This window comes from Aplidium turbinatum, chromosome 10, assembly GCF_918807975.1.
Source record: "Aplidium turbinatum chromosome 10, kaAplTurb1.1, whole genome shotgun sequence".
Lineage (NCBI taxonomy): Eukaryota > Metazoa > Chordata > Ascidiacea > Aplousobranchia > Polyclinidae > Aplidium > Aplidium turbinatum.
The window spans coordinates 7,019,419-7,043,593 of NC_137481.1; the positions used below are offsets into that span (position 1 = coordinate 7,019,419).

Here is a 24,175-nt window from a genome sequence, read left to right on the forward strand (position 1 = left end):
CAACAAGATAATACGTAAACAAAACAAAACTAATGAATTACCATCCAAAATCTCTCTTAACAATCACACAACTACAGAAAAACTAGAAGAAATCTGCGAGGAAATGAATAACTATTTTGTGAATATTGGTCATAAATTAGCCAAAGGTAAACAAATAAGCACAAATTACAGAAATACTCTAAAAAATGGACGGTCTAGCCCTGTTACTTCCGTCAGCCTGCAACCAACAGATAATAATGAAGCAGGGTTGTCGCTATTTTACCCGACCCAAAAAAACCTGGGTGGTTTTTTTTTAAAAAACCCACTTAAAAAAACCCAAAAAAACCCATAAAAAAACCCAGAGCATCATATTTGTCCAGTTTTTATTAGAAAATTAAAAAAATGAACAAAAACACTACAAGGTACTTAAAACAAACTTTAAAAATTAGGACTTAAGGATGTGATTGTGAAGTAAATTTCCAAGAATAAACTGAAAACGCAGTGGATATTGTACAGTACACAAAAATCAAGTAACGCCACTTTGTGTATACTACACTAAAACTCATTTATGCAAAAAAGCCTTATAGTTAAACTGGTGAAAGTACTACTCTACTGTAGTCTGTATATATGATGTGAAATGCAATTTAGGAGGCTATTTACCAATTACAGATTCTGGATTCTAACGCATGGCTGTTTCAGAGCATTTGCCTAAATGGCCATTGGCCACGCAATCGCTTAATTGCTTATCCATTGCTATATATATAATATAATAAATAAATAATATTTAAACATGATGGCATAAATGCTCCTTGCCTTCATATCTAAAGCAAATGATGCAATAATGTAATTTCTACCACGGTAGCATCAACTTGGTATAGAAATTAGTGGATGATGCAACATCCAACTTGATCTTGAAATTAATGGATGATGCAACATTCAAGCAACAACAACCCTAGTGCATTATTTTATTGAGTTATGCAAGCATGTACTGTGAGTGAAAGGCACTTCATTCGTAAAAAGTAGTTTTGAGGTGAAATAAGCATGAATCTATCTTTTTTTGCGTCTTTTTTAAAAAAACCCAATAAAACCCAAAAAAACCTGGGTTTTTTTAAAAAAAACCCGGGCGGGTTGGGCTTTTTTAAAAAAACCCGGGTTTTTCTCAACCCTGTAATGAAGTAATAAATATAATTGATGACCTCAAGCATAACAAGTCCCCAGGATACGATGACATTCCCTTGACTATTATCAGGGCTGCGATTTTTTCTTTCTTGTCGAACGACCAAAAATTCTGCGTCTGTTTGTCAAATAGTAATATGACGTCACAAGAGTCAGATTATAAGCGTTTGACCGCGAGTTACCGCACAAGTTGTGTGGTATCAGAGTCACTTACTTACGTTTTTTTACATTTTACCAGAGCAATATTGTTAATTAGCTCAAACGGCGAAATACAAACTGGCATAGACGTTGACAACTCAACGTAGCCTAGGTTATTTCATCTATAAAAGAAACCCGTTGTGTCGAATAGCACAAAACGTGTGTTGCGAAATGTTTGATGCCAGGCGTTGGAACTTCAATCAAAGCATTTTCTCGCAGTGTTCAAAATGTTCCTTTCCATAAAAATAACGGCTTTTTTCATCTGTATTTCTGAATGTCTGGTCGGAAACTAGACTGTTTTCTACATGTGAAAAACTTTCATAGCAAGTATCCAACAGTCATTTTACCAGAGCAATGTTGTTAATTAGCTCAAACGGCGAAATACAAACTAGCATAGACGTTGACAACTCAACGTAGCCTAGGTTATTTCATCTATAAAAGAAACCCGTTGTGTCGAATAGCATGAAACGTGTGTTGCGAAATGTTTGATGCAAGGCGTTGGAACTTCGATCAAAGCATTCTCCCGCAGTGTTAAAAATAGCGGCGCTGACGCCTTGGGAGTTTCTCGTGTGAAGCGTCGCTTTTAGACCTTGCTTTGAAGTACCTGGCGAGGGAAAGTTTACGTAAGTCAGCATTCTTATGATTGCATCACGTGATGCCCCCCCCCCCCCCCCGATGGTTCCTCGACCTGACGATGTTTAGTCCTCTCTCAGTTTTTTTTCCTTTTTATTTTCCTTTTTTTTTCGTTTTGTTTTTTTTTTTCCGTAAGGCATGGCGTTTGTCGAATAGTGATGGCGCGTGTCGAGTGACCTCGTCACCGAAAAAGGCAAAAATCGCAGCCCTGACTATTATAAAGAGCTCCAAGTTCTTAATAGCTCCTTATCTTACCCGAGTCTTTAATAACTGTATGATTACTGGACACTATCCTGAAGCTTTGAAAATAGCCAAAGTCATACCTATCTATAAATCAGGCTCTAAGCAAGAACCTCAGAATTACAGACCGATATCGATTTTATCGCCTTTCAACAAAATATTTGAGACAATCATACACAAACGCTTGGCTAATTTCTGGGAAAAATATAAACTCTTCTCCCCTTTGCAATTTGGATTTCGGAAAGATATCATAAATGAACTAAACAATAATCACATTGTGTGCTCAGTGTTCATAGATCTCAAAAAAGCATTCGATACAGTTAATCACGAAATCTTAATTGACAAGTTGAATCATTATGGCGTAAGAGGAAACGTTAAAAACCTTATTCATTCATATCTAACCAATAGGCAGCAATATGTACATGGCGGGGAAATCAACTCTTCTCGCTCAAATATTACTATTGGAGTTCCTCAGGGCAGTGTACTTGGCCCCTTTTTGTTTTCAGTTTACATAAACGATCTTCCCGATGCAACTAATTTGAAAACTCTACCGTACTCTATGCTGATGACACAGTTCTCTATTTGGCTCAAAAAACTACCAGCAACCTCCAGCCGATAATGAATAAAGAATTATGCAAACTCTACACTTGGCTTGATAACAATCAGTTGACACTCAACTTTAGTAAAACTAACTACATACTCTTTAACAATAAAAAGACTACACTCTCCGATATGCAAATTAAATGGTACAATAATTAAGGAAGTTGACCACACACGCTACTTAGGAATCACAATTGATACCGTAACAAACTCAACTGGAATAAACACATTGATAGCCTCTCGAAAAAACTATCCTCTTCTTCAGGCGTACTGAGTAAACTTAGAAAATTTACTTCTAGAAAAGTTCTCATCAATATTTATTATAGCATTGTACACTCGCACCTACAATATGGAATTATCAACTGGGGATGCGCACCCACAAAGTAATAACCATCAGGAACTGGAGTCTACAACATCAATGTTTGCTTCATCGAATGCAAAGTATGATAATGTGATATGTTTATTACATATGGAAGCAAAAAATCTTGATTTATGAACGTGTGTTCTCGATAAGATAAACAATTGCACAATAGCAAATCACTTTCACCTAGATTAGATCCACAAAACACGAATACACGATTCTCAATTCTGTTCTTTTCATTGGAAAGTGGGGTTGCCCAACAATGACGCAACTTTAAAAAAACTTTTTCAAATATTCACAAATTCACAAACTTCTTTTTACTTCATGAGACCATTTAGCTACTTATTCACAAACTCCTTTTCACTTCATGAGACCATTTAGGCTACTAATCAATATATTTTCCTGCAAAGTTTAAAAACAAGCTCAACAAGAAAATAAGCTAAACAAAGTGGCATTATTCTTGCAAAAAAAATCCGTTGAAAACATGAGGTAGTTTAAAATAAATTTACGTGAGAGAGATAATATTATTTTCTGTGTTGAGAGATTGGTAGGATAAAAGCTGTAAAACCATGATTAAACTAACACCGTTACATACAAACGATATCTTCAACAGGCAGAAAACAGCGAACGGTCATATCACTTATGAGGCTTCCAAAGTCTATATAATAGGAAGAGTGTCAAGCATCCGCAAATTACGTTTTCACTGAAGACAGCTTAATGCTTAGAGAGAAAAAAATGTTTGTTGTTGCTCAACTGTTCCTTACAGAAGTAGTGGTACCGAACAAGGAACCATAGGATTACTTTAATTTTTGTATCATTCAATTTATTTGTTCATCTAATATTCTGAGTTTTATTTTTCTCAGAATGATGGACTTTTCTTCCACAAATACACTTTTTTAATCCATTGACAAGACAGCTAAATTGGAAAACTAAATCGAGAGGTAAATTGGAAAAGCTAATAGCCGCCGCAATATATTTTTCCAACATAGCTAAAATATTTCAGAAGTTTGATAAAATTTTTGCTTGAAATTTAGATTTTATTTACATATCAACAAAACTTGCTTTTTGAAGAGTTGAACAAGTTGGGTTACACCTGCTCTCCTCTATTTAGCTGTAATTTTTAACTATTGCTACACATAAGAAATCAAAATATATCGAGTAAACGAGCTACTGTGTTAAAACAATTGTAGACGTTTTTCTTTTTCTTCGATTTTGTATCAAAAAATGTGTTATAAAAATTACTTTGCAGTGGCATGTGTTAGTTTTTCCATCTTTAATGGCTTGATTGTTAACAAAAATGTGGTTTTCCCTAATGTTGGTTTTGTTACTGTATCTCTTTTCCACAATGTCGTTTCTTCTGCATTCTCAGCAGTATCAGATAAATACTCATCTGGCAACATGATTAAAAGCAAGATTTAATTTTGCCAGGTTAACAGCTTTTTGGCTGATTCTAAAAATAACAACCATTTGTTTCTAAGCTGAAAAAGTATAGTTTAGTACAAATCGGTGAAAGACGTTTGTTAAAATTTCAAAACAAAGCACCCGGTCAAGTTGGACATAAAAATGTGTTGTTTTTAATAAAAATAAAAGTTCTTTTTGATTTGATCAGCGTAGTTTGAAAAATCTTTTTCAGTGAATATATTGATGTGATTCTCAGAGTTTCCAGAACTGTTTTGAAAAAAATTGTTAAACCATGTTAATTTTTTTAATGCAAAAATTATTCAAAAAAACAACTTGTGTTTCGTTTCAAAACATTTTCAAGTGCATAATTGCTATTGTTTCGAATACCTTGATAAGTCTGGTAGATCTTTTTCTGAATACCTTTGGCAACTTCGAAATGAGAAATGTGTTTTCTTGTGACTTGTTTATCGACAATTTTGAAGGTCGATCACTGTTTTTGATTGATTGATTGAATCTTTATCCTCGGACTGGGAAAGCTTCTTGCAGAGCTTAATCCTGGCAGTTTCGCATACTTGTAGAGGCTTTGAATCACTGACGCAGGCCCGGTCACCGAGATTGACAGAGTGAAGTTTCCGATTGTTGAAGTCTTGTTGCCGGGGAACTATTCCATCCATTAGATGCCGCTGAATGGAGAGCAGTCCTTAACGTGCGTTGCTCAAGCGCACACCCCGAGAGTCGAACCAGCGCCGCTTGATCTTGAAGCTTCTTCGTTCCAGAAGTGACGCGCTTACCAATTGAGCTATCGGGGCGCTATTGAGCTATCGGGGCGCTATCGGTTTTCACTGTGTTTGAATGTATGGCAAAGCGGATTTGCAAATTGATGATTTGTGCAGAGATGAGCTTCCATTTGATAATGTAGCTATTCAAGATAAATTTGTATGCAAAAAGTATGTTTAGTAGGTTGGTATCAGTGAATTTGGCTTGGAATAGACAGGTATTCTATTCCAATCTGAGTTTCATGCCACATGTAGATACCGTACTTAAAATTTAACTTCACGTAGGAGTGAAAAGGGGCATGTAAATGTAATATTGTGAGCTATGTGTCAAGTATCATAACCTAGCAAGGCATTACAGAAGTGTGATGGTCAGCTAAAGTATTACCTAACAATTTCAAAACAATTAACCTGACATTATCGTGAATCTAGTTAGTCATGTTTGTTCAACTGTGGCCTCCTTCCGTTTTGTTTCATGTTGGGTTTTCATTGATAATTCTTGCATACGGTACTTATCCATCCCGCAGATTGCTTGATATTTTCAAAACAGTTTATTTTTGGTTGTCCTTTTGTTTATTTGGCTTTTTTCATTCTAGTCAAAGTTTCATTTTCTGGTTATTCACACCATATATTTAATTGTACAATAGTTGTTTCAAAGATTTGATCATTGCAAAGAGATGTCTTATTGCAAGCAACAAGGTAGGACAATCAGGTGTTTTTTTAAGCATTTTTGAAGTGACATTGACAATTTTTTTGCTGTTTTGTTGTGTATTAATATTTATGTTTAGGTACCGTACACTTATACTAAAAAAACTTTAAATTCTATGTCGAATATTTATAGCTATAAACACTGACACAGATTTGAAATTCACAGCATTCGTTTTTACTGCAGTTCATTTGTTTTTATTTCTGACCATCACAGCAAAAGCAATAGACGTCAACATGGTAGAGGTCGAGAAAAAGGTAGAAGCGGACAAAGCGCGAACGTTAATTGTTATTATTTATAAATTTTTATAAGTTATTTAAAAAAATTATAGGCTAGTTATTAATGTATAACTATATTAAGTAATTCAGTTTACCCTTAGGTAAAGACAAGATTATATTTGCAAGTGAAGAATACTTAGCAACTCCAAGTGAAGTGGTTTTGTTGCCAGATGACCCAAAAGAAATCGACACAAGCAATGTTGGTATGTGAGTTTTTGATGACCTTAATGTTATTCACTGTGCAATGTTTTCTTCTTCATCTTAATAATTATATGACCCTTTGTCGACTTCCTTTCAATTTCTCTGATATGTCGCCTTTTGAAATTTCGTAGATTTTTGACTGTTTCAAGTAGGTTATAATGTTTAAAGTGTTTTGGCAAGACCAACCTGTTTGTAAAATAGCTAGTTTGGTCCACAATGCTGGTTTCAAGCGCATTGCCTTTTCATAAGCTAAATGAATAGATGGCTTGTGTTATGTTAAATTAAAAATGGATATATAGATTAAATTGAACATGTATCTCCGATATTAAATAATTATACGTATGGTACTGATATAATAATTTTGAAAATAGTTCCATTTTTTCCCGATTTTGATTTCATGCAAAACTTGTCTGATTTTGTTTTGTCATAAAAGACGATGCGATTGTATTGTCATAACTACTATAATACTTGTGACCTTACGCTGTTAAAAAAAACAAAAACAGTTTAGTCTGTTGCAATTTTGTATGCTTCTTTTTTTTTTACTTGCATTACGTTGTAGGTGCCATTCTTCCTAATGGTGAAATAAATTGGGATTGTCCTTGCCTTGGGAACCTCCCAAATGGTCCATGTGGGCCGAACTTTCGAGAAGCATTTTCTTGTTGGGTAGAAAATAAAGACAATGAAGAGGGTTTTGCAGAAAATTGCTTTAAAAACTTCACAACGTGGGAGTCATGTTTACAAGAACACAGAGACATTTATAAACAGGGCAATGAGGACACAGAAGCAACAACCGAATCTCAATCACCAGCTTCAACTGACTCCGTGCAGCACACCAGTCCGGACAATGCAAGCTTAGATAACGACATTGCGAGTATAGAAAATGAATCCACCACGGTTAACCAAGATTCCGGTCGCGCAATTGCTGCTGCATCAGCTTCATCCAAATGACACTAAATCTTTGAAATATACAGTATGCTGTTATGCCGTGCGTATTAATTTTTCCACTTGCAAGGAATACGTCTCTAAACATCATCCATCATCTTATAAAATTACTAAAATGTCAAGAGTTTTTGTACATTTGAAAACTCAATCCGCAATTTAATGAACTTTAGTCCTCGACCTCATGGTGTGATGCGTTCTATGACAATTTTAATATTTTTAAAGATATGTTTGACTTTAGAATGCGCATTTTCGCACACTTATTTCGTTGCTAAACTACCTTCCGTTGAATCTAGTCTCTGGATTTTTTTTTAAAACAATATCATCATCTCTTGCAATCGATGCTCGAGGTAAGTGGCTTCACAACGATCGTGGCATGTCCAATGAATTCCATTGATACAACGCTAGGATGGCGAATTTCGCACAGTAATAAATATCTTAGGTATTGTAAGCATCCATCAGGCTTTCGATAATGGCTAGAACCAATTAATTACACGTCAAACGTGATAGCCTACTTCCACAGATGTTAAAGATTCAGCTTGTAGTAGTATTCCAGTACGCCACAATACAACAACTAAGACTTGCTTGAAAAAACTTAAAACTGCTAGCATAGGCTACTGCTCTAAAATAGGCTTAGCTAATCTGTGTAGCTGGCACCGTGCCTCTAAATGGTTATTTTTTTCAGGACTCAAATCACGGGTCGTTTATTTAACAGTGTGCCTCGTAAGCTTTCAACTTACCAGGCAGAACACGATTTAGACAGTGTGCAATTAAATAGCACTGAAAGTAGAGTTCTAACATTAGGGTAAAAGTGAAGTGCACAGAAGTAGCAAAACTGTGAACACAAACAAAAGTACGGTAGCACGAGCAAGTAATTTGAAAATTTCAGTCACAGAAAGCAACGATGATGTTTTACTATCTTTGACGTAAATGCGTCTTCAAAGCAAAACATGTTTTTTTGTCTATTTTCTCACATCTGAGCAAGTCATCGAGGAAAAAATTAACACGTTATGAGTGGCTGGTTTAAATTTTGATTGATTCAATTTTTCCGACTAATCGGATTTTAAATATCCTTTTAGACCATTTTATTGCATATGACAGGCACAGTTATAGGAAGCACGTCTTTTAGGTGCGCACGCTGTGGCGTCAGGATATTTAGGTGCGGGGCCCTGTGGCGCCCGGTCATTTAAGTGCTATTCCCAATAAAGTCTGCAGATTATATTAGCTTGGCAGGTAGCGCTATGCTTTTCACACAACATGTTATATTGAACAGAAAAATATATTGTTTTGTTAATGCGCCAACGCCGGCTTATATGTAGGGCAATTAGAGCAGTAGGCTACCTGATCTCTGCAGGACATGCCCTGCTGGAGTAGAAGTTGCCGGTTTAAAGGCGCACCTTTGTGCAATCTTTAATAATTACTTCTACTACTTCTTAGTTATTATTTGACTTACCGTAACTAAAAGTGAACTTCAGTCATGTTCGGAACTTCAATAATTTATTGATAAAGCTTTCGCCGACGCAAACCTGGACTAACAACAAATAAATGCCGGACACGCCGCATTAACAAAACAATATATTCTTCTGCTCAATAATAACATTTGTGTGAAAAGCATTGCCCTACCTGCCAAGCTGATATAATCTGCAGTATTACCATCAAGCTCCTAACGAAATACACTTCACTGGGAATAGCACCTAAGTACCGGGCGCCGCACCTAAATATCCTGACGCCACAGTGTGCGCACCCATTTGACCGGCACCTAAAAGGCGTGGACCCCTCTTAGTGCTTTCAAACGAAAAGTTAAAGGTATATCTTGAAAAACAGTAGGCTATGTCTAAAAATTGAGTTTCACAAACTGCATGAAGGGTGAAACGCCAACGACCCAAACAAGATCTATGGTTTATGCCTTCAGCCAGTCTACTAAGCCCAGCCACCCAAGGAAACGCATATAAAAATCAGGTAAATCAAAAAGCAGGACTACGTAACCCAAAGTGGGCCCAACTCCACAGAAGCTGATACAATACTGAGCCTTGAGAAGCGTTGGTCAAGTGCCATTGGGGTCTCGACAACCATTTGCCCAAAGAACATCGCATATGCGAATGGACACCAACGTACACCACCCACCGCATATGCATAGCGACATTCAAATGCGTGAACTATCGGTGTAACAATCCTTTCAAATTTTTCACTATCCAGCAATAACTTGCGTTCAATTTCCACTCTCGTGTGTTACAATGAAAAATTTGAAATTATTAAAAGTAAAAATTGAATATGGCCTACCACTGGTGATTTTGTTTATAGAATTTAAAAAAAGGATACTTGCAAGGCCCACTTGTATCGGAAACACTTCGGTGCTACAACCATGCAAGAGGATTGATAAAAAGCTAAGAATCTGTTAACATCAGCATTGAGAAGGGTTAAAGCAAGCACTCTACCTAGGGGAAACAATTTTCAATGAAACAGTGTCAGTAAAATACGTCAACTATCGCTGGAAGGAGACTTGTTACGGTAGTTAGTAATATAAAAAGCACACTCATCATAAGCGTTGTGACCCCATTTTCAAGCTTTTTGTTCCCCCTGTTATATGGCACCAAATTGCGGTTTATGTCGCCCATGTAATGCAATGGGATTGCTCTGAAATTGTGAAATCGTATTCAGTCCCTTACAAAACTATAAGGATTCTGCTAGATATGTTTGCAAAAGTGATTTCTGGAACACAACAAACAGTGGTGACATGGGAAGTAAAGGGTAGGCCGATGCAAATAATGACGTATTTAAAACAACTCAGCCAACGTGACTGCTGCAGGGATTGATAGCAAGATAGTATTTCAGGTACACACAGGGATATTTTGAACTTTGTGTCAAGAACAGCTCAGAATTGCAGTCAGTTGGAGAATGCGTGACTACGCACCATCTGCTCTTGGAAGTTTGTTGATGAAGCATTGATTGATCCCCAACCGAAGAAGTTCGTGGCGGGACATTTTGAGTAACGATGGCCTTGTTTTGATTAATGCCATCCAACATAGAGTTTGTAAAGATGGAATCTTGAGCCATATTTTATAACACGAGTTCGTTCTTGCAGAAGTGGCAACGCATGACACTCCGCCAAATATCACCATGCATCCTTCCTGTAAAAAGGTTAAACTAACTTATTTTCGGTATCCTAAACAGTCAACGCCTAAAGTTCTATCTTTACGCTGTATAAAAGGTAAAGGCCACCATACTCAGTTACTGGGCTTTGGGAAATGAGAAGATAAGGTTCCCATCACACTAAACCTTCGGCACTAACGAGAGTAGGGTGGCCAGTTTGCTTCTCTTGACCGCTTTCCTTCAGCAATTATACCAACCCAATTTATTGCACCTGGGTCCTGGGCTAGAGATAAAATGTGTTTATACAACTAGCTTAAGCCGGGTGTTCCGGTCAAACCAGGTTTGCACTATTGGAAGCCAACGCCTCATCCGGTGCACCATCCTAACGCATTTATGCTGTAGAATTGTGTGTAAATCAAAAAAGCATCCAGTTATGTAGAAATAGAGATGTTGGAAGTTTTGTGGAAGCTGATATTGGTTTTATGCGCTTGGGAAAGTCAATAAAATCCAGGTAAAAACAACACGGAAGCGCGTTGATGAGAAACAAAAAGCAACATCATTCATGTGTTGTTCATACGTGCAAGTCACATGTTTTCCACATAGAATGGTTCTCCACCCACAATAAAACGAACCACTCTTCCGTGGCATTGTTTTCGATTACCAGTCAATAAACATTAAACATATTGTCAGAGAATCTGATTGTCAACTTTCCTAGAGGAATTGTGAAAATCAATGAATGCCCGCAACGCTTATATCACAGGTCAGCTATTTGACGCTGTTATAAGTAGTTGTCTTGCCAACGATTACCGTTTGAAATAAATTCTGTGTTTTTCAAAACATACCAGAGAACAGTCGGATTTTGGTTCGTAAAGTATCACAAAATAACACACAACTTACCGAAGTTACTGCCGCTGAATGAAAATAGACAGGTTCTGGCATATCAGTCAACTTAGTCCACTGCAAACGGTCAATATTGAATTCCCACAGATCACCGAGTATTTCAAAGCCATCATATCCACCACAAATATAAGCTTTATTGCCCAATTGTACACAGCTATGGCACCGCCGTGAGCCGGGGAAGGCTAGCAACACAAATGGTTCATAAATTCAGTTGGAATGTTATAAATAAAAAGCTTGATAATCTACTGCAAGTAAAGCGCATTGGCCGCAGCTTTCCTGCAGTTGTTAAGAATATTTATCAACTCCTATAAAGCCCACAAAAAATTCAAATGAATATAATACTCCCCTGAAAATGTTCTTTTTTACATCAATATATGACTATGAGTAAGTAACTTGCATTTTGTTTTCTGCTGTCGTGTACAGCGCCTGGGAGCATGTTTTTTTTTTTATTATAGCTAGACATAACGCTATTTAAGTTTTGTCTCCACCTTCAGGTAGCCTGGGTACCGTAGTGCATATCTAATATATACGTATGCTATGTTGCTTCTTGTACAAGCTCAGATTATTCCAATGTTAGGTCGCCTACGTAAAGCAATACTTTCGAGCACGCTCAAGCATGTACATCCTCGTTTTGCAATCCGGTCATTCTTCCTTATTCTTCGTCTTCCTCTCTGCTTTCAGTTGCTGGATCGTGCTCTCAAATAATTTCTATTTTGCCAAAACATTGCTCGGCAGGCTACAGTGCTGTGTTTTGATGCATGCCAATTTCTCATTTAAAGTCCGGCGACGGCTTAAGCTACACAACACAGATTTATTTGGTGACTTGCATTATTCGTATGAAATGAGGCAAAATATTTAGGTAACCACTTCTTACTTTTGCTGGTGGGGTCGGGCTTTGTGCTTTGCAAGCTCCACTTGTTGAGCACAATCGAGTAAACATAGACATCGTTCAAGGAGTAAACACACTGTGATGTTCCCCCACCGAGCACATATATGTGTTCATTGTAACAAGCGATTTCATGCCGATATCTGAAATGCACAAACCACCTAAAAACGACTAAATCAAACCAATTGATAAGCGCAAAAGCTTTTAACCTTTTTATTCTCGTTTACCTTCCAACAATCTGAAGATAAACTTACCTCCAATTTTAGACAAATTTTTTTAACATTTAATATAATATGGACTATTTTTCCTGTTTTAGTGTATACCGCCTTGATAGATGAAACTAATCCCCAGAAGGTAAATTTACATCCGATTGAGAAAACATATTTTTTCAAATGGCAACATCTATTCACACAAACGCTGATCTGTATCTAACCTTTCGGGTGGAATTTCATTCATGGTGTTGTTGGGCTTGAGCTTTTCCCACACGAAGTTTCTCAAGTCAAGTCTGTGTAATTCTGTATTGTAGACATATCCCGTTGTGCCTCCGTAGACATAAAGATAGAAATCGATGAAGGCCATTGCCTACAAAATTGATCAACGTACCGTAACAACTTGTTAGAACTGGTAAAACTGCAATTTAAAGAAAATACACATGTCGGCGCAAGCAACGCATTTACGAATTATCAAAACTGTTCATGCTTCCAAAACAGTCATGAATATAGTTCTTGCAACAAGCTGCTCAGTAAAGAAACAAGTGTTGGGGCAAATAGTTGGAGCGATAAAATGATTACGGAAAAGCAACTTATTGTGATTTGTGATTAGTAGGACAAGTTTTTGCAACTTTTGCAACTTTTTTTTACAGCTTCCGGCAGCTTCCTAAATACTAAGAATTTATGTAGTATGATGTTTTAAGCTGTTTGTAGGAATTTTATATTGCAAATTTTTTCTATTTTTCATGCAACTTTTTACTGCAACTTTTATCAAGTATTGAGCAAAATGTAAAGGAGTGATTTAAAAAACATGCTATAAAACTGTTTCTAGTACAGTATGGTTCTATTCTCTTTGATTTGCACAACAAAAGCTATGTGATGGATTAGCTGCATCTCAATGTTATCTATGAAGCAACAGTTTGCTTGCAAGCTAGAAGTTCAACAACCTCAGCCAAGCACGACAGCGCCCGAACTAAATTAGAAGTGGAAGTATGACTTGGCTTTTGGCCAAGCCCGCATAAACGGAAACAGGTTGTGTCTAGTCTTTCGAAGTAAATGAATGGTAAAAAGGTAAATAAATAAATGCAACTTTTTACTGCAACTTTTGTTAAAATTAAGTGCAACTTTCTCATGTTTTTAGTGCAACAAAAACTTGCCCTAATGATTAGCATAGGTTGGTTGCTCGTATACATAATAACAGCTTCCAGCTTCACCTGGCCATAAATTTTTTCAGGCTTAGTTCCAGTCCCATGTACCAACATCCATTTTCCTGTGGTTAAGTCACAAGCTGTCAACTGGTTACTGCTTTTTTCTCCAAAGGGAACGCCAGTGCCTCCAAAAACGAGCATGTGATTGTTTTGTTTGGCAGCTGATAAAATAAGCATCGCCACCATCATAAGCACTGGTGGTACTCACGTGTGTTTTCATTGTATTCACAATAATACCACAAGCAAAGTAATTGAAGAAATGCTTAAAAATGTAAGTAAAGTCCATAGAAACAAAGCTAATGCTATACTTTGCGAAATGATGCTAGTCGAGTATGGAAGTAATACTTTTGCAATTTACTCCAAATCATAGATTAAATATTGTACAAACAAGCAGACAAACCCATGCTACATCTTGCATTTTAATGATAAAACAATGCAAACGTTTGTGGCTATGTATTATATATAGGAACATGTAACAAATAATTTCAGAAAAAATGTATCAGGTTAATACAGAAAAGCACTTGAGAATACAGAAATATACATTTTGACATTGTAAAAATGTTAATATAGATCTTACAATGAATATGAATATCAACCTGAATGAGAAGCAAGTTCATAAGGCATGTTGGCATCTGTTTGCATTAGGCTCCAAGCATTTGTTGACAAGTTGAACTTCCACAATTCCCTGTTGTTAAAGTTAGAACTTTTGACATGTATAAGCAAAAGATCACACATAAAGTGTTATGGTAAATAAGTAATTTCAAAAGTAAAGTTTTAATTAATTTATTTCTTCAAAGTCATGCAAATTCAAATTTAGTAAAAAGTAACGCTCTACAGTCTACACTAGATTATGAAAGGTATAGACAAGTTCAAAAATTTTATCAATGTAAGTGGAAGTCTCAACATTGCAAATTTAGTAAAAAGTAATGTTCTACAGTCTACACTAGATTATGAAAGGTATAGACAAGTTCAAAAATTTTATCAATGTAAGTGGAAGTCTCAACATTGCAAATTAACACAAGGGCAATGTAATTCAAATCAAACAAAAACAACTGGTAACACGGACGGCATAAAATTAAGTTTACCGCAGCAAGGGATATGCCTCATTTTCATAACCTCGACCAACAGTCTCTGAGTTATTGTAGCCCCCAATCAGCCAAATGTGATTGTCATCTGCAACTGATCTGTGTCCACTACGGGCGTGCGGCTTATATTTTTCTACAACATAATATACAAGTTTGCGAAGTTTTTATACAGTATTTCCAAGTTAAAACTTTTATCAAATATTGTTCAATATAAACCATTAAACAAACCCAATAAAACATTACAGTAAGTCCACATTGTGGCCAGAGTTTAACACAAATTTTGGGCAAAATTGGAGTCCTGTTTAACGGTGCCTTAGTAAAAAATATATGAAACATGCACATACGATAAACGGAAGTAAAGTTTTCTGACAAATGTTTACACACTCAATGACCGTATTGCTTGTTCAGTTAAAAAGTTTGAAAGTAAATTGTTTGGAAGTGAAAGTTAACAACATTTCAAATGAAACCTTTTGTAATAAAACAAACTTTATTTTTTCTTTTAGACACTCAGGCATACATTACAGCAACTTGAAAGAATAGTCCACTAACCCAATGCTAGTCATAACAAACATTTCAACATCAGACTTGGTCAAGATAACTTCTAAAAGTCTGTATTTTCACAAAAAATTCTTTCATAATTGTACAATATTCAACATTACCTGCTGAAGGTATTCTTTCAAACTTATTTACTTCAAAATTAAAATTGTCTATTTCTATCTCCATATCTTCCATAGCTCCACACCTAAATAGTATAATATTTAGCAAAAATTAAAATAATTTTAATATTTCCGTTCAGTGTGCATATTTTTAACCTCTTCGATTTTGTGAGCTAAAAAGTTTATTGGTTACTTAAACCCCAAAACAAAACTTTGAATTCAACCCCACTGAGTGAGGGTATGTCATAAAAATGAAGCTATTCACCTTAGTCTAAACTAATTCAAATAAAAATAATACAACAATATTACAATTACTACCACATTACAATACATCAATATTTCTATTTGAATAAGAACCTTTTTAAGATCCTATTGTTCCAGACAATGGTTCACCTAATCAAACGTCATATAAAAAACCGTTCAAGTCTACTGAATATTACGTCATGGAAGTTGCTAGAAAATGGGGTCTGCTACTATTCGGCGAGTCCGATTCGGCGAGTCCGATTCGACTAGTCCGATTCGGCGAGTTCCCTATTCGGCGAGAGCCTTTTTCGGCGAGTGCCCTATTCGGCGAGTTTTTGAAATTTGTGAAAGGAAATTATCGGATACCGTAGCGTAATTACAATTGCCGTTTTTACATCGTTTTAACGTCGCTAAACGTTGAAATCGTGCAGAAAGGAATAAAAATTAAATGTTTAAACTATTAAATTACAATTCGTCATGTCAGTTCAGTTGTTTTTATTTCTGACCATCATATGAAAAACAATACACGTCAACATAGCAAAGGCGTAGAAAAAGGTAGAAGCGACAAAACACGAACGTTGAAACGTGCTTGTGACCGAAGTAAGTTATTGAGTTGAAAGAAACATACGCGCCGACTTCCAGGGGGCGGCGCCCCCCGTAAATTTATGGTTGAAGGGCAACAAAAATGGTGATGACAAGTGGTGTTTCAAAGATAAAACACTTCGTGAAAGAGATTTAGATAATTTAAACGGTCTTAAAGAATGCCGAAAGCAAGAAAAGCCTACGTTGCTCTTGCCCGCAAAACAGCAGCTGATCGCATGGCTTTCTCATACGGTATGGAAGTTTCAAAGTAGATGGTAGAGTAACTTGCACTGCTGGAATAGTCACGTAACTATTCACTGCAATATTAAGTAAACCAGCTAAATTAGACGCGCTATTTTCAACGAGGCCTTCCCGCTGTGAGACAATTATGATTCAACAGAACGCATTGTTTTCTTCGCAATGTGTGAGAATTAAATCGAAAACCGATAAAAGAAAAGGTGTTTAATGGTCTTGGTCGCAGATATTGCCTGCATTAACGACGTCTCTTACCGCTATTATCACCTAGCTAACCTGACATCATTGTTTTATGCGGCCGCTAAGGTTTGACATCGACTTCAACGATCATGGAATGTTACGTGAAAATAATAACGATTATATCCTACACGCAAAAATAAAAAAATGATCTCCTCTTTCTGTTTTGTCTCGTGAGCTTTGCATATTGCTCAACAAGTGCATAAAGTTTAGAATTGACAAGAAATCATTGAATTTGAAAATTAAGTTTGAATCACTGCAAATAAACGTATTCAAAAGTTTTACTTAGGCCGACGCGATTTCACACTTACGTAATCTACATCGACAATGATTTTTAGTGCGTTCATTTTGAAAATTGCCGAGCTGGAGACAACAGCTTGTCCCGTGTTAGTTGAACTTGTCTTTTTGAGGTGAAAATCACTTGCGAACATCTCGACCTTTACTCGAGTCTAGGCCACGCTCGAGTATAGCCTACTGTATTCAATAAAAGACTATAAAGACTTTCGATAAAAAACAGAAGAGAAAACACTTCGCAGTTGTTAACGCTTTGAAAGTAATTAGCGAAACGAGGTTAATAAAACTGATAGCGGGTTTTCACTCTGCTTGAGATCATGATTTTTTGCGTTTTATTTCGATAACTTCACTGTCTTGATCGTTGTTATTCACTCGCACGAAAAGGAAATGAATCGGCTTGTTTTCCAACAGTTCCAATTATGAGCTAACAATATCAAAATTTTTACGACTAGGCGTACTGCATGCGTAAAACTAATCCTTTCAAGCAGCGCTTCTAATAAATTCAGTTTGGGACCTATTTGTTCATATAAACAAGACACTAAGCTTAATCAAAGACTATTTTAATTGAGTAAAATAGCGTTATGGTTATGACGTCATCACCTTTCTCGCCCCCCAAGGTTTTTTGAAAAGTCGGCGCCTATGGAAAGAAATTTGGCACGGTCGCAACACCTTCAGAAAAATTTAAGATATGAAGGGAAAATAAAATGAAGAAAATGTTACAAAAAAAAATAAAATAAATTTTGTTTATGTCTATAAGTTAGTACTTTTGAATAGTTAAAATGATTAGTTTGGATCAACAAATGTGTGGCCTACAGCTTGGATTGAAAGGAAATTATCGGGTACCGTAGCCTAGTTATCCCGACCAGCAAAAATTTGTTCCAAGAACACAGTTCATTTTTACATTGTAGTAACAGAATGAAAAGGCTAACCAAATGTGTGGCCTATCGTGTTAACGTCGCTAAACGTTGAAATCGAGTAGAAAAGGGAGCTTTTGCTGACTAGGATACTTTGAAACTGAGAAACATTCACAGAAGCCTTTCGATTTGTTCCAAGAACCCAGTTAGCCTAACAGTTCATTTTTACATTGTAGTAACAGAATAAAAAGGCTAACCAAATGTGTGGCCTACTGTAGGCCGCCTACAGCTTGGATTGAAAGGAAATTATCGGGTGCCGTAGCCCAGTTATCCCGACCAGCAAAAATTGCCGTTTTTACATCGTTTTAACGTCGCTAAATGTTGAAATCGTGTAGAAAAGAGAACTTTGCTGACTAGGATACGTTGAAGCTGAGAAACATTCACAGAAGCCTTTCGAATTGTTCCAAGAACCCATTTAGCATAACATTTCATTTGTACATTGATTCAACGTCTGGATACATTATCTTAAAAATGCAACGTATCGTAGGGCTTCTGTGAATGTTTTTCAGTTTCAACGTATCCTAGTCAGCAAAGTTTTCTTTTCTACACGATTTCAACGTTTAGCGACGTTAAAACGATAGGCCACACATTTGGTTAGCCTTTTTATTCTGTTACTGCAATGTAAAAATGAACTGTTAGGCTAACTGGGTTCTTGGAACAAATTTTTGCTGGTCGGGATAACTAGGCTACGGTACCCGATAATTTCCTTTCAATCTAAGCTGTAGGTCACACATTTGTTGATCCAAACTAATCATTTTAACTATTCAAAAGTACTAACTTATAGACATAAACATGATTTTTTTTGTAACATTGTCTTTGTTTTATTTACCCTTCATATCTTAAATTTTTCCGAAGGTGTTGCGACCGTGCCAAATTTCTTTCAACTCAATAACTTACTTCGGTCACAAGCACGTTTTAACTTCGCGTTTTGTCGCTTTTACATTTTTCTCGACCTTTGCTATGTTGACGTGTATTGTTTTTGATATGATGGTCAGAAATAAAACTAACTGAACTGATATGACGAATTTTAATTTAATAGTTCAAACATTTTATTTTTATTCCTTTCTGCACGATTTCAACGTTTAGCGACGTTAAAACGATGTAAAAACGGCAATTGTAATTAGGCTACGGTACCCGATAATTTCCTTTTAAAAATTTCAAAAACTCGCCGAATAGGGCACTCGCCGAAAAAGGCTCTCGCCGAATAGGGAACTCGCCGAATCGGACTAGTCGAATCGGACTCGCCGAATCGGACTCGCCGAAACGGGCCATTCCGAGAAAATGTGCCAAAATTGCACCATCGTTCATAAGACTTGTGTCAAACCTGTTTGGACCTGTTTGGGCCTGTTTCAGTTTGAAACCTGTTTAAACAGGAAATATTACATCAGCTTTAAACACCTGTTTGAATGACTTCATAATTGTCTTTCATTATTGCGTCACAGTACTGCATATGTGAGTTTGAGATATTGCTATCTATTCTGGTCATTCGTAAAATGATTGTTTGAAAGTTGGCCGCACATTTAACTGTTGGCTTAGTGCTTGCTAGCTGGACAAAAGTTCCGTCTTTTATCCAAGTAATCTGTATCGTAGTGACAGTTTTTAGTGGTGTATCGCGTTGCACCCCATTTCGATAGCCGCGGGCTAATTTTACAGGAATACACTTATTGAATAGACGTTTCAAGAAGTGTTTCTTTTTCGGTCGATACATACAGACGAACGGATTCGGGAATCTTATGTTACAATTTTCCCACGAAAAGATTATGGTTTACCGCTGTGACCACCTATCAAAGGTGAACAAGCTGTTAAAGTTTCTAGAAGAGCGACGACTATGTTTGCTTTAATTCACTCTCCTTGGCATAGGCAAATCAATTTGTACTGGTATTGTTAACAATATTTATTGTAAATTCAACTTACAAGAACAGTTTTTAACAATAAATATCACGAAAAAGTTAATGATACTCACTATAAAAGAAGCAATAATATACAGTATATTCAATACAGCTTGTAAACACAGATATGCTACTAATACTCTTCTGAAAAATCTTGAAAATTGTGCAATAACATTTGCTTAGCACCCTGTTATTTATAAAAACAAATGTAATTTTCGTAATAACAATATATAACAGTTGATTTGTTTTCATTTCTAGCACTAGTTGCAACGTTCATCTGATTAAAGTAAAAGCAAAGAATTGTCTTGATAAATATCCACACTTTTTAGTATTCAGTTGATTTGTTGGATCATGGAAATATTTATCACTGGACAAGAAAAGCTTCTTTGCAAACTTCATCCTCACATGACTGGTGAGAGAAGGTTTTCGACTGCTTGAAGCGGCAGTACTTTTTGTCCGACTCTCTTCAAAAGCTTGTCATGTAAGAATGAAGTTTGTCAGACAAAAAGTACTGCAGCTTTGAGCAATGGAAAACCTTCTTCTCTCACCATATATTTAAGTTTTGTACCAAAATCAACTCATCAAAAGGTTTGAATTATTAACGCAAGCCTGGTCATTCAGTTTGACAACGTAAAGTTTCTTCAAATTGGCAAAAAACATAATCAAACACCTGAACAAGGACCAATAAACGCTTCTTCATATATGAGTCGATATCTCAGATAAACTGCACTTTTACCAATTTGTGATCGAATTGGTATAGCCTATACATTTAAAAGTAAAGGTTGCATTAAATAGCAGCTATAAACATGGACCTTTTCAGCAGTTTAAGTCAAAAACCAGTTTTCTAGCTTATCGTAACTAATTCAGAATTTATGAGATTTTTGCCAATTTAGGAGGTCACATGACCTTTCAGGGCATTTAGCCACCTGGGTGCAGTTGGCAGATGACCAAAATTACTAAAGTTGAAAGTTGTTTATAAGCCTAAACACTACTTTTAGAACATCTGCTTTTTTGACAGGCTAGAAAATTTATTGTTTACTCAACCCTAATGAACTTCAAATCCAAAATTGTTTTGTTAGAGACAACTGAAACCATTACCCTTTAACGTTTTAATTTTTAAAGTCTTCATTAATTAAAGAAAAGTAGGGCAGACAATGACTTCAGGAAGAGAAACAGAAACACAGTTTGCTAACAAGAAAAGCTGAACAACTTCTGACAACTAATATAAAGATGATATGTTTTATGTTGGAAAATATCATTATTTCTTAGTTTTTGCGAGGTAGGCTAGGTCCATGGTTAACTTTTTCTTATAACCTCTTCAATCTTCAACTTCGAGGACTTAAAATTATCGTACCCTTATTTCACTAGTCCAAGTGACACTATATCTGCTACTGAATACAGTGATATAAAGTTCTTTTTCGTGATCAGATCTTAATTTTCCATTCTTGGAGTTTTCCATCTCAAAACATATCTTTCAATCCATCGTCTAACTCGTAGCCTACCGCAGGGCTACTCAACTGGCGGACCGCAGTCCGAATCCGGACCTTCTGAGTGTTGAAGGTGGACCTCGGGCTTCTGGAAGAATAACCTCATTTTAGGGCCTCTTTAAACAGATTTCCATTAGGGAAAATTATTTTTTTGTGATTATCCAAGGAGATGGGGGCTTCGCCCCCGGACCCCCAACGCTTTGCCGTCTCTCTGATGTGCGATTCACACAGTTACACTACAAAGATACACAATACATTTTTTCCTTTTTTATTTCTTTGTTTGTGTCAGACAAAAATCCAAGTCCTGTTACATAGGCTACTACCTGAAAAGTGTTTCGGTGCTCGTAGGCTACTGGTTGTTTAATCTTCGTGGTTGCATATGAAATATTCACCGGACCACAAAAATATTCAACTTGTCAAAATCGACCTTCGTTAACATTAGTTGACTAGCCCTGGCCTACCAGTATCCTTCCCAACACCACCATTGTCGTTTTCGTTTGTCGGTTTCGTTTCAGACAGTAGAAATTTCTGGTAGTGTTTCAACTCCATTAGAGACAAAGTGTGGTGTGCCCCAAGGTTCTATTTTAGGCCCCCTATTATTCATAATTTACATTAACGACTTCCCAAATTGTTTAAATTGTACTGATTCTATCATTTTTGCGGATGACACAAATCTTCTGATGTCAGGTAAGAGTGTGGATAAATTGCATGAAGCGGCCAATACAGAAATGCAAGAAGTTGTCAAATGGCTTGTAGCAAATAAATTATCACTCAATGTAAACAAAACAAAATACATGGTATTTGATACTAACAGTTTACGTGCGAATAAGTGTAAGCAAATGTTAAGTATAAATGATCAACCAATTGAGAGAGTACAAAATATCAGTTTCCTTAGCCTGACTCTGAATGAAAATCTTTCATGGAAACCACACATGCAACATTTGCTGCAAAAGCTTCGAAGAAATTTTGGCATAATTACCAAGATTATACCCTGTCTTAATTTGTCAAATTTGATCTGCTTATACCATTCTTTAATTGAAAGTAACCTGAGGTATTGCATTACAACTTGGAAATATGGCAACGAAGGACTTATACGAAAACTTCAAAAAATCTGTGACAAATTTCATCGTATTTTCCGTCCCAACAATGATAGTTGTAGCAAGATCCCGATAACAATTGAGCAATTGTTCAAACTGGAAATTGGTGTTTTCGTGTTTAAATTTCACAACAATTTACTACCAGATTGCTTCACCAACCTTTTTAAATTTGTCAAAGAGGTTCACAGCCTGTCTACAAAAAACCATGATAATGATTCTCTAAACATTCCATACATACTTCTCAAAAACGCTTACTCAACATTCAATAGAATTCACAGGTGCGAAAACATGGAACGAATTTCCTTCTTCAATTAGAAAGACTGATACAAAGTCACTTTTTATTCACAAACTAAAACAACATTTAAGCAAAACGGAAACGCAATAGAAAGACAACGTAGAAAGGCTTTCTTGCATTCTTGTGAAGATTTTAGTGGAAACTGGAAATCCGAAATTATTTACAAAAGATTAGGCTAACCTAATAATAATGTCGATTGCTTGTGCTGTACTTTTATGTTTGTAGATATTAACAGCAAACGCAATACTCCATAATCAACACGACACGTCGCAAAAGGGGATGAGAGCTTCATCAACACCATCAGGACATTATCATCTACCAGCTCATCCATTCCATCACCCACCAGGACAAGAAACAATAACTTACACTGGATATCAAACCTCAATCGTCTTAAGCGACTGTGTGATGTGCAGTCTAATCATAGAAAGAGCTCAACACCTGCTCTCCTGGGCCACATTGAAACGGGCTTTTGCCTGAGGATGGGTTTCTTTTATGTCCGGTTTTCTTTCTCCATCCTATTACACTGGTCTACACAAAATTTCAGGTTTGGGTTTTGACAACTCATTTTAGCTAATTTTGGGGTGCTGAATCCGAAAATGAACTCAGATTTTCTCATCACATCACATTTTTGAGATATGAAATATCCCTAATTTTTGAAAAAAATCAATTTTTGCCCCCCTTCTGTTGTCAAAACAAGGAATTCTGATGCAATAAACACTGTTTTACCTGCAATAATCTAGCTTTAATTAGCAAACAAGCATTCTATATTATATTCACACAAATTTGCGTTGTCTTTATTAAAATTTCATGCCTTGGAATAAAAAATAGGCATGCAAAAGAGCAACCATAATAACATCAAACGCTACATTATGCTGACGAACATGTCAATAGGACAGTGACAAGGTATTATCTGAATTATAGCCTACAGTTCACACAATATGCACACAGACATTCCAATGGAGTGCAGAAATTCTGAAGACACACACAGAAATAGCAAAGTGCCAAAATAAAGGGACTTGGGCAGGGCGAGTTCAGAAACAGTCAAAAAAGAGCTTTCATAAAATATGAATTCTTCCCTTATAAGCTTAAAAATGCTCTTTTGAGAGACTTTCTTTTATGAGCAGCATCTGGAATTTCTCTTTTAAAACTCCAGCAATAGTTGGCCATCATATGACAATCCCACCGACCTTGATAACGTTCCTCCATAATTTTAATATCCTGGTGGAAACGTTCACCTTGTTCGTCACTAACTTTCCCAAGGTTTTCTGGAAACTCATCCGCATGGCTCTTCAAATAGTGAACTTTGATGCTCATCCTGCATCCCAAATCTTCAAAACTAAGCAGTAGCTCCCTTAAGAGATCT

General features: G+C 36.3%; 2 protein-coding genes across 2 annotated transcripts; one reads left to right on the top strand and one right to left on the bottom strand.

The window, feature by feature from the left end:
• Positions 1–5,893: 5,893 nt before the first annotated feature.
• On the top strand, positions 5,894–8,186 carry LOC145778275 (mitochondrial intermembrane space import and assembly protein 40-B-like). Its single transcript, XM_082589737.1, has 3 exons — positions 5,894–6,060; positions 6,447–6,548; positions 7,106–8,186. Exons 1-3 carry the CDS (start codon positions 6,039–6,041, stop codon positions 7,492–7,494), a joined length of 513 nt encoding a protein of 170 aa, XP_082445863.1. The 5' UTR covers positions 5,894–6,038; the 3' UTR covers positions 7,495–8,186.
• Positions 8,187–9,678: 1,492 nt separating this feature from the next.
• LOC145778274 (kelch domain-containing protein 10-like) lies at positions 9,679–20,122 on the bottom strand. Its single transcript, XM_082589736.1, has 9 exons — positions 20,008–20,122; positions 15,523–15,605; positions 14,864–14,996; positions 14,375–14,463; positions 13,785–13,939; positions 12,795–12,943; positions 12,350–12,504; positions 11,473–11,657; positions 9,679–10,613 (listed from the first exon to the last, which is right to left on the bottom strand). The coding sequence occupies exons 2-9, from the start codon at positions 15,593–15,595 to the stop codon at positions 10,389–10,391; spliced, it is 1,164 nt and encodes a 387-aa protein (XP_082445862.1). The 5' UTR covers positions 15,596–15,605; positions 20,008–20,122; the 3' UTR covers positions 9,679–10,388.
• Positions 20,123–24,175: the final 4,053 nt, after the last annotated feature.

What these genes read in the sequence shown, in the direction of transcription:
- LOC145778275 (XM_082589737.1), top strand. Translation starts at nt 6,039, where the DNA reads ATGTCTTATTGCAAGCAACAAG. An exon ending in GTCTTATTGCAAGCAACAAG is followed by an intron (nt 6,061 to 6,446) that starts GTAGGACAATCA and finishes GTTTACCCTTAG; the next exon opens with GTAAAGACAAGATTATATTT. An exon ending in AATCGACACAAGCAATGTTG is followed by an intron (nt 6,549 to 7,105) that starts GTATGTGAGTTT and finishes ATTACGTTGTAG; the next exon opens with GTGCCATTCTTCCTAATGGT.
- LOC145778274 (XM_082589736.1), bottom strand. Translation starts at nt 15,595, where the DNA reads ATGGAAGATATGGAGATAGAAATAGACAATTTTAATTTTGAAGTAAAT. An exon ending in CTGAAAAAATTTATGGCCAG is followed by an intron (nt 12,944 to 13,784) that starts GTGAAGCTGGAA and finishes TCAATTTTGTAG; the next exon opens with GCAATGGCCTTCATCGATTT. An exon ending in AATGAAATTCCACCCGAAAG is followed by an intron (nt 12,505 to 12,794) that starts GTTAGATACAGA and finishes TGTGCATTTCAG; the next exon opens with ATATCGGCATGAAATCGCTT.